The sequence below is a fragment of the Corvus brachyrhynchos genome, unplaced genomic scaffold, assembly GCF_000691975.1.
Source record: "Corvus brachyrhynchos isolate BGI_N302 unplaced genomic scaffold, ASM69197v1 scaffold279, whole genome shotgun sequence".
In the NCBI taxonomy this organism is placed as follows: domain Eukaryota; kingdom Metazoa; phylum Chordata; class Aves; order Passeriformes; family Corvidae; genus Corvus; species Corvus brachyrhynchos.
The window spans coordinates 8,761,475-8,774,932 of record NW_008246060.1 but is presented as its reverse complement, the minus strand read 5'-3'; the positions used below and the strand labels follow the sequence as shown (position 1 = coordinate 8,774,932).

The following is a 13,458-nucleotide window of genomic DNA, read 5'->3' as shown; positions in this document are numbered from 1 at the left end:
TTGTAGGGATGATCAGGCATAGAAAAATGTGTGCTAGCAAAATGGTGTGTCTAACAAAAATTTTCTGCTTGTTTTAAATGAAGGTGATCTCTTGTGTTAGAGGCAGGATACCTAAAATCCAAAGTTAATTTTGTGACATCCTTATTCTAAGTTCCAATCACTACAGTATTGTCAGGCTCAGGAGAAAAATTACTTGCCACTGAGCTTTGGCTGGGAATGCGAGAAGAGCATTGCTAGTACACAACAAGCATTTAGTAGGTCTGGTTCTTGCTAACTTCTTGTGTTTGCAAAGAATGACGAATGTTGTTTTTCATCAAAGCAACTTTCTGGCACCTCAGCTTTCCTATCCAACCACAGGCTACAAGTGTACTTTGATTATAGGAGGTGTTCCTTGAGAAGGGATGTTAGACAACACCGGGCTGTTAAAAACTAGGAGCTGGCACCACTATCCCAAGGTGTCCCTCTAGCAGTGAAGAGGTGTCACCCTGGGTGTGACCAGGCTCCTTGCAGCATAGGGACTCACTGCAGTGGAGAAACTCTTCTTCCATGGTCTGGGTCATGGCTGTGGTAGGGCAGGCTTGCTCCACTGGCACCAGACTGGGGCTGGCCAGGCCATAAGCAGGAACCCACTGCAGCTGGGAGTAAATTGTCAAAGGAAGGAACAATCAAGAAAACCATGCCACGCTCTTGCTGGGTTTTTTGCAATACTTTAATACAGCATTAAAATGCTAGAATACTAGAGGAAAGCTGTATACTATCCAGCAAATAAGGCACATGTCGGAATGCCATTTTATGGACAATCCACAACAGAGGTTTTACAGTCTCTTTAGCAACACAGTCACCAGATGAGCAAGCTGTCATCTTGATTGCTGAAACAGAACTGGTACCTCTGAGGCCTTTGTCCATAGTTTTTTTTGTTTTAGCTGTACAAGTTTATTAACAGTTACAGAAAAAGAAATTATACAAATTGCCAACTGAATCTGACAAGGTCAGTGGGTACAGCTAAACACATGTAATAATCATTAGGTTAATTTTTTTAAAGCTGAAGAAATTCATAAGATAGTGTTAGTTTTAGCACTATTACACAATGCAGTGAGTGCTGTACTAAATAACCTTTTAAAGGAAACAAGAATCCAGTATAGGGTTGGGCAGACCTCCCATTTTAGCATGGTAAAATATCAAACTAAAAACTCAATCCTTCATAATATAAATCAAACTACATGAAATGTAAAGTGTAAAATGCTTTGAATACGTGCACATGCATATTCTATATTGCTATGAGTTCTAATTAAAATAAACATATACCCCTACAATAATCTACTTCAATCCTCTTCTCTTACATCCTTTGATTGGTATTATTGCTGTAGATGATACTGCATAGCTGAGCTCACAGTCTGCAAAGAGTTGTGAAAGTCAAGTCAAACAGCGTCCCAACCAACTTTCTTCCCCTCTAGTTATGGGGAAGGAAATAGCCACCATCTGAAACCCACCACTTGTGCTTCGGAGTTTCTGAAAGCCGAGTCTCCACGGTGCTTTCAACATCTTTTGTGTCTCTCACAAGGCCATAAAGTGACAGTATACTGTTATTTTCTCCTCACTTGCTACATGTCTAGTGATAGCTTTTCTAGCACTCCTTCCCCAAATACACATAAATAAACCGTTTAAGCATTTTCATATAAGTCTAAGCACTTGAATAATACACTGGTTACTTAATACTGATATTTTCATCCAAGGATAACAAAAACAATATGGCTTAAAGAATTGCAAGGTTTTTTGTCAGAATTATGTACCAACTTTCATATAATATTTTATGTAGACAATATTTCCTTCTTAATGTAGTTCTGTTGCATACTTTATACAGACAAAAGCATTGTAAAAAAAAAAAAAGTAAATTATTTCCATAAATATTTTCTTGAGGATACATCCTTAGTTCTGCAAAATACTGCAAAATACTTAAGAAAACTCTTACCTCTGTTAGTATCCTAGTTGAGAGGAAGGCCCTTCTGAAAGCTTCCCAATTGTAAAAACTTTGCCCAAAAAACAAACAATACTTTTTTAAAAAGGCCCTCAAATATATACAAAAAAGTTACTGCAAAGAGTTTCCAGATAACAATTCAGTATTATAAGAAATATTTGTAACCATTCAAAAATTTTAACATCTAAAAAGGTTTCCAAAATACACACATAGTATTAAAAAAATTGAAAGAAACTCTATGTCAAGTATAACTCAAGATAAATACACATCTGCAAGTAAAACTGTAAAATACTTCATACAGGGGTAAACATTTATATCAATCATCTATAGCTAGTAACTGCACACGATTGTCCCTTTGAAATTCATCCTAGAAACACAATCCATCATCCCTATATCTAAGATCTCAAACAGCCCTCTGAGCACTTGAGCGATATAGCAAACTGAATGGACAGCACTGGTTTTGCAGATAAGGAGGAGATATGGGTTGAAGCCCAGTTGGGAGTGGAGTGATATCTGAAAGAATAATTTTTCTATGGGGATAGTTCCATCACATTTTAAAACATGTTGGCAAAGGCAAGTGGAAAATATATGTCCATCTACTTAACTTGAAAAACACGTGTTGATGATTTATTGCTTACTGTTCAGTGGATAACTTAGGATCCAGAATAGGAAAAAAATCTATGTGACTGCATGTCAAAGAGCACTAATCTATGAAGTCTGACATTTCCAAAAGCTCTAAACTTTTAATCTATTAAGTAGGTTTCTCTTTTTAAAACTTGCTAGAGTGTCACAGGTATACAATCTGTGTATAATCTAAATTTCATGTTGTACAAAAAGGTAAAATGTAGATAATACTTCTAGGTATAAGGCTTCTCTCAGACATATGTAACTTCACATTTGTAGTTTAAAAACTAAGTCCCATATAATGGGGAACTTCAAAATACACCTATTTTCAGAAATAATATATACTCTTGTGTATTTATCTGAAATTAAATAGCAACTTTGAGACAAAAAGGCCTCAAACTTTGCTTGTGTGGCATCGTTTTACATGTGTGGTAGCAGCAGTAGAAACTGGCTAAAATGGGGCGATCCTTTAAACTACTAGGATTTTTCTTCATCACCTTTAAACAAAGTATTTGTAATAACTTCGTTTGTAGCCTCGTTAAGTTAAAAGCAGCTAAAAACCTACAACACACATTTCAAATTACTCAAATATTTTTCCAGAGCAGTGCCAATGCCAAATTCGATATGAAATGTTATGACCAACTCATGAAACAAATAGTGGGGCATTTTTTTGTTCAGTTGGTTTTTGTTGTTGTTTTTAAAGAAATAAATGGAAGTTTAAAAAAATCTCCGAAAGGGTGAAAATTAAAAAAAGTGTACTGGATCTATTGTTAGGCTGTCAACAGCAAGCATCTGAGGTTAAAAATCCAGTTTTCCAAATAAATGCACAGAGCCAAACTGTGGTCAGGTACACCCCTAAAGAACACTCAGTTTAGGGAGGCCTGTATTGATTTACAACTCTTTTTATTGATGCTTGCTTCACTTCTGCCAATACTGTCTACTAATGCCTTCAAGGATTGCTAGCTGATGCTCTAAATGCAGAGCTAGTTGGAGAACATCAGAAAGCAGTCACAAAAATTTAAAAGATAAATTGATTCCTCATTTTTCTAGTCAAAAATCTGCACATTTATGGTTTTTTTCTGATTTGGAAAGAGTTGGTTACATCTATAGGTGAATTACCCTTGTGAGCAGAAGGAGGGAATAGAAGAAATCTACATTTTGTGATCAATCTTTCTTTTTTTCCTTTGAAATAAAAATTCATAAATGTCCCTTCTGTGCCACTAACTAAAAGCCAACGGTCATAAGCTGTTACACATTACTTATGTGGATGTGTTTTTCCAGCAACTCCAACTGCACAGACTCGAGTGTGGAGCAAATGCCTCAGGCTCAACACTCCAATCCTACGAGCAAAGTCATGCAGGGACAGAGGAATCCTGCCCTTGCCTGAGCTGGGTGCTCCTGCCTTCCCCACGCTGCAGGGAGGCAGGTCAGGTGCCAGCCCTGTGCAGGGAGGAGGTGCCCAGGCCCCGATGTCCCCGCATCCCACGCTGGCCTGGACCCGCAGCCTCTGGCTCAGGCAGCACAACCTGCGGCAGTGGGGCCTCCTGCCTTTCCCCAGCGCGAGTGCAGGGGGAAATCTGCTCTCCTCCGTTTTACAAATATGCTGAGTGTTACTTAAATACTTTATAAGTCTTCTGCCTAGGAACACATCAATAATATAAATACTGAACTCTCGTAAGTATGCTCTTAAGAATTATTATGCTACACCTATAGACATTAATTGTGTTAAAGGAGATCACGTGTATTTTTAGTACAATCTAAAAATCCATAAGCTAAAGGCATTGCCTTGCAGTGTTGAATCTGGATAAACAGTTCTTCATAGGGCACTGTCATGAAAATACCAATGCTTATAATGGTATCTTTTAGTCAGCTTTTTGTTAGAACCTGGTGGTGTGTGGGTATAGTGATACAACTATATCAAGAATTGTGCTATTTTACTGATTTAGTGGTTATCATAACATGGAGATTATTTCAATACAGAACAAAATGTTTGATAGCAACATCTTACTTTCACGGAAAAAAATAATGTTTTCCCTTATCTTCACCTAAGGGGGTTTCTCTGCATGTTCTTTAGCTATATGTGAATCATCTAGGTGATTTTTTTGTTCATGTACTATTAAGTGCTCAAGAGGAAAAAACAGATCTGGTTTAGAATGCTGCTCTTTCAAAATTACTCATGCTTGAAACAAACTATTGAGATTAATCCTTGAGGTCAAGCTTAGAAAATCCACCCCTAGATTTCCTTGTGTATTTTCTTATTTGTATAGACAGATTAGTATCTTTGCTGAGAGAATTTGTCTCTAAGGTAATTTGTGAATCTGTGCAAAAGAATGTGTTTGCATTTGAAAATGCTAAAACTGCATATCTTCACTGAGGCAACTGTTTATTAGTGTTACTTTCAATAGTATTATTTTCAGCTATTTTAGTTGGAGTTGCCAACTGGGCAAAAGTAGTTTCCAAGTGATTAATTTAGTTAATTCTATTTTAGCGTAACATAGCACTTTTTGTCCAGTGATGCCAAAACACTTAAGAGATATTAAGTAAACCTCACAACTCTCCTGTGAGGTAGGTATACTAAAGTATTATTACCCCCATTTTGCAGCTGGGGAAACTGAGCTCCAGAAGGATCGCGTGACTTGCCCAAAATCAAGGAGCTGTGGAAGAGCTGTGGTCAGAAGCCAGGAGTCAGGATGCTTATCCATTGCTCTGACCAGCAGGCTGGGTCACTTGGGCTGCCCATAAATAATGGGGTTTGCAAGATACATACATGCCACTCCCACCCAACAAGCAGATGCAATTTTGCCCTGCTTATAGCAAAGCAGGGAAATGGCAAGAGTTTTACCCTGGAGCAAATTTGTCAGGAGCTTCACATTCCCTAGATGAATGCTCATGGTAAGTTTTCTACTTGCTTTATAAGAGCTTGTCTTGACATACTGGTAACACTGCTATCACTTGGCATAAACCCCCGCTGTCTTTGCATTATGGAACTAGTCCTCAGAAAAAATTTAGTTCCCATCAAGTTATTTAGGATTTAAAGTATTTTCTCTAAGTATCATTCACACAAATCAATCTCCCTAAAGGAAACTTCATAAAAATATAAATTGTTGATGTAAAAAACCCCCCAACCTCGAACATTATCCCTCTGATTTTTTTAGTGAATGCTACAAATTAATTGCTTGTGGCGTCCTTTTGCCAATGTACTCTTATGTAGACATACAAACAGGATACTGTCTCGAGGTACTTTCAGCTCATATTTGCCAATCCCTGATGAGATGTTCTTTGCAGCAGGGTGTCCCTGTGCAAAGTTCTACCTGAAATGGGACAATGAAATATAACTCCTACATTTCTCCCCAGGTATGTAGGTGCTTCAGGAAGACATAAAGAGGGTAGTATAGAGTGTTCTCCCTGCCTCAAAACACTCCTATGGCTAACAAGTTTCATATTATAACAAATTTCTATAGTAGAAAACAGGACATAAAAATATTTCCAGAAAGTGGCTTTAAAACTACTATAAATAGTAAGTTTGGCTAATCTTTCAGTTAAGGGTTTTGGGGTCAGTTTTAAGTATTCTTATCCCCTTATTCGTAGGAAATTTAGTGTGCTTGTGGCCTAATGAACACGCCATGCACATACAGGGGCCATGTCAGTGGGATTATATGACAAGAGAAGGATCTGTTAGTTGTATAAACAAGCCAATTTTGTCTCCTCCAAAAATCCTCTTGGAATCCTTTCTGATGATCTGGGTCCCATTATGGCATTCCCTTTCTAGCCAACCCACACCCTCAAACAATTATTCACTTTTTTTGCCATGTCCTGCAAAAATTATTTTGCCTAAGCCCTGCCCAAGAGATGGTAACAAATAGAAAAAGTCCAAGAAATCAGCAGCACAAAACTCTTAAGACTTTCTGAAACTGGGAAAGCAGTAATTCTCCTTTTATGCTGCGGCTTGTTTCATCTTCCTTTGCCTTGTCATATAATAACAACAGTGTTTGTGTTGTGGGTGAGTGCTTGCAATTGGTGGCCCCACAGTTACTGAACCTCTGCAAAAGCCATACATATAACAAATATTTCTTGTGAATGTTATTCCTTGCCTTTTGAATAGTATTTCATTTCACCTGGCTGTGATATAGGGTCTGTGTAAACAATCAGCAGAAACTGTAACTGTAGTTACAGGTTGACAGTGAACACCATCAGTAACACCTTGTGTGTGTACATATATAAATTCACATATATATGTATACAAATCATAGTCCTGTAAATACCTATTGCATGCATGCACATGCACAGGAGAAATGTTACATTCTATTAATGGTAAGGCATATTATTAGATAGGCAATATTGGCAATTATTTTAGCTTTTATCTTGATCTGTTGTGTTGCTGTTGATCTCATGCTGCCAGAGAACCCTTAAGGATGATGGGGATGGGAAGAGGCCACTTTGAAGGTTTATTGCACACGGCGGCAGTAGTAGCCCAAAACTTTGCACTTCTCACACAGATGCTGAGGATGTTCTTTGCTCTGGTCTGAAACATCCAGGCCGTCTGGCTTTTCCAGGGGTCTCTGCAGTGGAGGGAAGGAAATCAGATTAGATCCAAGGTTTTGTCCTTGTTACTCTTTATTAAGCATATGAAGTCCACTTTTATAACCCAACTGAGCTTTCTCCTGGTAATTAAAAAGGTACTATGTTTCTTTCCTGAAGATGTGGTTTTTTCAGCCCTTCAGCTCTACATTGGTTCAGAGCAGCCTCACAATTTAATGTCATTGTTTATAAAGATGGTGTTAACCTTGTTGTAGACAAATTACAAAAATACTGAATTGAGGACTTCATTTATAAAAGCAGTAACAAGAATTCAATTGCTTAGCTCCAGTAACTTAGATGTCCCAAAGGCATTAACACCTCAAGCACGGGAATCCCATTACCCAGCAATGCAGAGCAGGGATTATCAATGTTAGGACTAGCTGCTACATGAAGAAAACTGTCTTAACTATGCCCAGATACTACATAGCTAAATGGTGTTTTCCCAGTATGCAGTCCCATGCTTTTGAGGCTGAAAGTTTTGAAGCAGAGCAGCTGCAAAGCTATTAGTAAAATAAAAAAAATTCCAAACTACTACAAAACCAAAACAAAATCGAACCTCATGACACAATCCTTTGCCCTGAATCTGAGTAATAAATTATGTATTTTTAATAATATTTGTGAAATCACAGGGTTGGGGGAAATGAAGGTGATTTGTTGTTAGTAGGTATTTGTGCTTTCATTTTCCAAGGCATGTAAAAGGCTTCACAATCATTTTGAAAATAAAATACCCATGTTAAATATTGTGACAAAGTGAAATGTTTGGAAATTCTTATAGGTAGGGAAGTGATAGAGATATGAGGTAGAACTTAATAAAGTGCACCATTTGCTTGGAAGAAACCCCAAGTTCCCTAACCCATAATTTATCTGTTTTCATGAAATGTATCCGAAAGACCATTTCATTGCACAGAGCCATGAAGGCAGCAGTTCTTCCATGGGACTGTGGGAGACACAGCATGTGGTGTGAAATCTGAAAACTAGCCATAAGCTTCTCACTGTTTTTACAGGGATATTAAACTCTTGCTTATATCTTCAAAATGTGATTCTTGGAGCAGTGGGTGGGTAAATATAAATTACACCATCTTGGCCATTTATCTCTTAACACCTTTCTTAATCTTAAAGACTTTTCTTTATCTGTAAGATCTTAAAGTACACCTGATCATTTAAGATTTCCTTTATATGTTCTTCATCAAGCCACCTACCTGAGACTCTGTGGATAGGAACAGAGATATTTAAAGCTTTTTTTTTTTTTTGGCTATGTAATCCTGCCAGAACTGCTCATAAACCAGGGAGTAGAAGGGTTTCTCAGTTCTCTGAATAACTAAAATGACACAAAATATAGTCTATCATCCTGAACAAGGGATGTCTGTAAGTTCTTGCTTGATTGTACTGAATTATAAGTGCAATACTATGCTGCACAGCTAGTCAAAACAATATATAGGAGTGATTCACTGGTGATTGTCAATGGTTTGTTTCTGATTCAATGTTTTGAACCATGATATTGTCCTGCACCACAGATGTCTTTGAGTCTAACACCATTTACATTTCAACTGCAAATTGGATTTCCTGTGTCAGTTGAGGAGGATAGATGGACTCTTCATCTCCAAATGCCCTGCAACTCCACTGAGCTTTAAATGACTTGTTCGATGTCACTGTGTTGAGATTTGAGATCAGAACCAGCAGTTCTGTTTCTAGGCTTGCAGTCCAAGCACTGGTGCAGATACTGCTTCTGCCACAAGACAGGCAAGTTGAGTAAGTGTGTTTGGTCAGAAAAACTGCCTTTCTGCCTCATCTACCACTTATTCCACCAACATCTGCCCACAAATATTCTTCAAGAATTTACATTACATAGATACACAAAGATGAAGTCCAGGTTCTGGAGTCACAGGGGTTAATTTACACTCTTCAACAGCAAATGAGAGTTTTGAAATGCTACACTTAAAACAGGCTATTTGACTCAGCTCTGATTGCTTCTACATGCTAGCTGTGCTCTGATTAAAGAGAAAAATACAGCCGTTATCATGTTTATTGATATAAGCCAGATTTTTTTTTTTTTTTTTTAATATGCAAGGCCTTGGGAATCATTTTTCCTGGAAATAGTGCAAAGGACATTGGGAATGCCTTGAAGTGCCAAGAGTTTTTGGATGGTTTTCAGAAACAATAGCTCTCTGTGGTTTGCTTTCCCCCAGCGTTGATTGAGCTCAGCTTTTTGGCCTGCAAAGCCCTTTGGTTTCAGAAATGTTATTGTTACCAGTGTGTTACCACACAGGCTGGGGAGAGAGGGGTTACAAATGCAGGAAAGCAGGTTGCCAAGGGCCAGCTATAAAGAACGAAGCCGTGCAGAGCCCAGACTGCATTTCTGGTGAGGTGTTGGAGGGCTGAGGCTTTGAAATTGGTAGTGTGCTTGCGTGGTTTGTGTCTCAAAACCACTTTAACCCACCTTTTGCATAAAATGAAATCCCAGCTTATCTCCATTTGCCATTTTCTCTTCATGGATTTCTTGTAAAGGCAAAAAAGAACCCTTCCATCACCCTGAGTAGCAAGTGTTCTTGTCCTGCTACTGTCTGTCTGTTACTAATTGAGGAGAACCTAAAAGTAATAACCTCACACTCTTGGAACCTTTCTTATACCATGCTAAAATGTGGGACGTTAGTCAAAGAGCTGTGTGTCCATCAAGGCTGGACTCCTTGGCACAGGCTGGGCAATTCTCCTCAGCTCTGCTGTGGTGGATGCAGAGGGGAAGGAGAGGACACTAGCACAAGAGGGATGTGGATGGTTGGGCTGTTGCATGCTGTGTTAGCTCTGGGGACTGCCTGAATTCTGTAGGAGACACCAGTAACTGAGGAGGCTGCAAGAGCTCTGTACTGCTGCTGAGGACTCAGCCATGCATATGGAGAGAGTGTGGAGAAGGGGGCAGGCTCTTTGGCTGAAAAGTTAGTTCCTTTCCTTAGAAAGAGGTGAAATGGGACTTGTAGAACAACAGCAAATCCTGCTATGTTCCTCAGGGGAAAGGTATCCTTTTTTTTCATTAAATTGAGAGTTTAACTGTAATAGTTCAATTTTGTTGTCTCTTTTCTTTTCTTTTCTTTTCTTTTCTTTTCTTTTCTTTTCTTTTCTTTTCTTTTCTAAAGCAAGCATCCACAATTGTATTCTTCTGGACTTCACTTTCGTGCATCTTTCTTTAATTTTCTCCTGGTAGTGCAGGGTGGAAGTAATCTTGTGCAGCTCCACTAGGAAAGCATTTGGTGGTGGTGAATAAAGCTATTGCCTCAGGGGAATAAAGCTGAAATAAATTTAAATTTATATATCAATCCCTGACCTGCAAATTAACTTTTGATTGTGAATTATTGCTGTCCCAATCTACACGTACTAAGTGACCTCTGCATTCCCCAACAGTCAGCTGAAACCCCAAACCCTTCAAACAAAAAAGCTCACCCTTATGAAGTGTAAGGTGTTAAAGAAAGCATCACTAGGACATCTTGAGGGAAATTGCTTCCACTAAGATGTAGAATGGAATAATGTGCCTTCTTCTGTTTGTATTTAGAAGACGGATGTCTTTTCTGCTGTAGAATGGAACAATTTAATTGCACCACTGATGGATAGAGGATCACATCAGAATTCAAATGAGAGAAAACAGTTAAAAATAATTTTCTGGACTCATTTACATCAAGTCTTAATTCAGAAAATGAGATGTTTAAATGTCCGATTAGAAATGTGAATAGATTCTGTAGCTACTGCTGGCAGGATAATTGTTAGGTTAACAGTCTTAAGGAGCTGTGCTTCCCTCAAGAAACACATGCTATCATGAATTTGTAAATTTTTAGTCCAATAAAAAAAATAGGCACTGGGGAAGAAAAGATTAAAGATAATGTACATTCTTGAGCAGCAGACCCTCTGCTTTTCTATCTGCCTGGGGGAAGAGGGACATTAACAAGGCCCTGGGCTGTCGCCGTGAATCCAAGAGGCAGTGATAAGAAGGCTGCAGATCAGAGGCAGGATGCTTAGAGAGAGCAAGCAGCCTCTGTCAGCAGCATGCCTCTGGGACAGGCCAGCTAGGAATGAATGATAACAGCATGAGGTAAATGGTGAAAATCTCTTTTTAGAGTTCAGAAAAGCAGCAGTCTGGGGTGAACTGTACTCCCAGAGCTGAAGTACACAAGTATGGGCATGCTGGCGAGGGTTTATTAAATCTAAAGAGTCAAAAGATAATATTTGTAGGCTTGAAACTGTTGAAAAGTTTATTGGGCTTGACTGATCATACCCACCCCTCCCCATACTGAGGGAGGAGAGGTGGCTGTGGTTGCACTCAGATATGGGAATTATGATGAGACCACTGAACTGCCCATGAAAGTAATAACTTGAGTATCATGAAGTATGTATTTACATACCAAATTACTTCCAGTCCAACAGTAAATTCCTGGCAGCTGGAAGAAAATAGTGTCCAAGAGGACAAGTCAGTCACCAGATGGCTGGTTCTGCACCAGTGCAACAGCTGTCATCACAAACAGCACTGGCGTTAGCCACAAAGCCGGAGAAGAAGCCTTGATAAGAGGCCAGCCAGGAAGTAACCACGGGCGCAGATGTTGCTGCTATAGTAGGCAGGGGAAGAAAACGAGAATTCAGAGCTTGGCATCTGGGCTGTCACACTGCCAAGAATGCTGGTGAATGACTGTAAGGACTGGCTCTGCTGCTGGAGCAGGGTAAGAAGGAGCACAACCAACCACAAAATCCAAATTCCTTGGAAGAATAGGAGAGATTTAAGTCTTGTCTGAGATTTCTGTTTATGTTTAGAGTAGCTAAAGTAACTACCCGGGAAACTACTTTTGAAATTGCCATAGAGCAGCTCTGTCAGGGTAGTTCTTTAGCCTTCAGTAAGGCTTGGGCTCAATGGGGCCTATGGCTTTTGCCACATGTTCTGTGCATTCCTGTAAGCACTCCCATGGGAAGGTTTGTCACTTGAGGGAGTGGTGAAAATGCAAAAGGAGGAACACAGTGGAGCAATTAAGCAAAGCTTGCTTGAGGAGCAGTTTCGCATCTCAGGTGTGACAGCTACCTGATTCCCTACTCGGTGGATGAATTGGGGAATGAATGGCAGCAGCCCTCCTGTCAGTCCCTTGTGTTACTTCTTGTAATACATGCTCCACCTTCTCTTTTAAATACAGAGATTTAGAGCTGTATTTATAGAGCACTCTGAAGTATATACACAGCTGTAAAAGTGCTGAGAAGACTTTTCCTGCCCCAAAGAGATTAAAAGCTCATTCTCACAGATAGACCATGTGGACTGAGAGCACAGGGCTGAATTGAGACATGCCTTGTGGGGAATTGGCCGAGGATAGTTTCCTGGAGTGAAACGATCCTCCAGGAACAATGAGCAGGTGGCAGGAAAGTGTGGATACTCTCCTCTCCAGGGACTCACTAAAGAAAGGTATGCATAGGAAATCAAGATTTGAGCATAGCTGCACAAGCCATTCACAGAGCCAACATATGTGCTTGAATGGCTACCCCAGAGCTATCCAGAGTGGAGATTATTATCTTCAGTACTCTGATATTATTGCCTGAGCCAGTTACGTGGGAGTACTTCAGCACCAAACCATCCCTTGTGAGACATGGAGAAACCCTACTGTACTGGAAAGTCCATGAATTTGGGAAAGCAGCTGGGGAAGATGAAATACAGCTATGGAGACGAGGATGGGAGAAAAGGGCAAGCCTGGCAATTGAGAAGAAACTCTGAATTCACTGCAATGAATATCAAGCAATCCTGAAATGAGGTTTTCAAATTTGTTTTTGTCCTAAATTGGGAACAAGCATCCTACTCTCTAACAGTGAGGATGACACAGCAAGGCTTGGTGGCCCATGTGGTTGGATTTCAGCTCGCTAATAGACTCTGCAAGGTTTGATCTCTTTGGTGACTGTTGGGGTTTCAGTTTAGTCTTAGTTTTTTTTCCTGTTAAAGGAATTTTCTCCCATATGCATGTTGCTAGGGGACAAATAGCTGTACTTAAGAAAGACAAAAAGGGGGGTGGGGCGGGCCTGGCTACTCCTTTGTCTACACCTGGGTGTGGGGTCAGTTCGCTCTGAGCGTCCGGAGAGTGGAGCTGCAGAGAAAGGAGCTGCTGCTTCTTTCTTTTTGGCCGTTCTTTCTTCCTGCTGGAAACAACGCCGGGACCCCAAAAGCCGCTTTCCCTGCCCTGCTGGAGGCCGAGCTGTGGCTGCCCTGCCCCGCTGCTGCTTCGAGCTTTCGCTGCGTTGTAGCCGTGCTCGGCATGCCTTCCTGGACTTTTGGG

The 13,458-nt window shown here is 39.9% G+C and overlaps 1 protein-coding gene across 3 annotated transcripts in view; it reads right to left on the bottom strand.

Annotated features, from left to right (window-relative positions):
- Window positions 1–691: 691 nt before the first annotated feature.
- ZCCHC24 (zinc finger CCHC-type containing 24) overlaps window positions 692–13,458 on the bottom strand; it is a 110,803-nt gene continuing 98,036 nt past the window's right edge. For 2 of the 3 annotated variants that reach the window (XM_017746334.1, XM_017746332.1), the window contains exon 5: window positions 692–7,158. In XM_017746334.1, the coding sequence (XP_017601823.1) occupies window positions 7,045–7,158 (114 nt within the window). In that variant the 3' untranslated portion in view covers window positions 692–7,044. Of the gene's footprint in view, window positions 7,159–10,310; window positions 10,458–13,458 lie in introns of those variants that run through there. The other variant, XM_017746333.1, reaches the window with a different exon arrangement.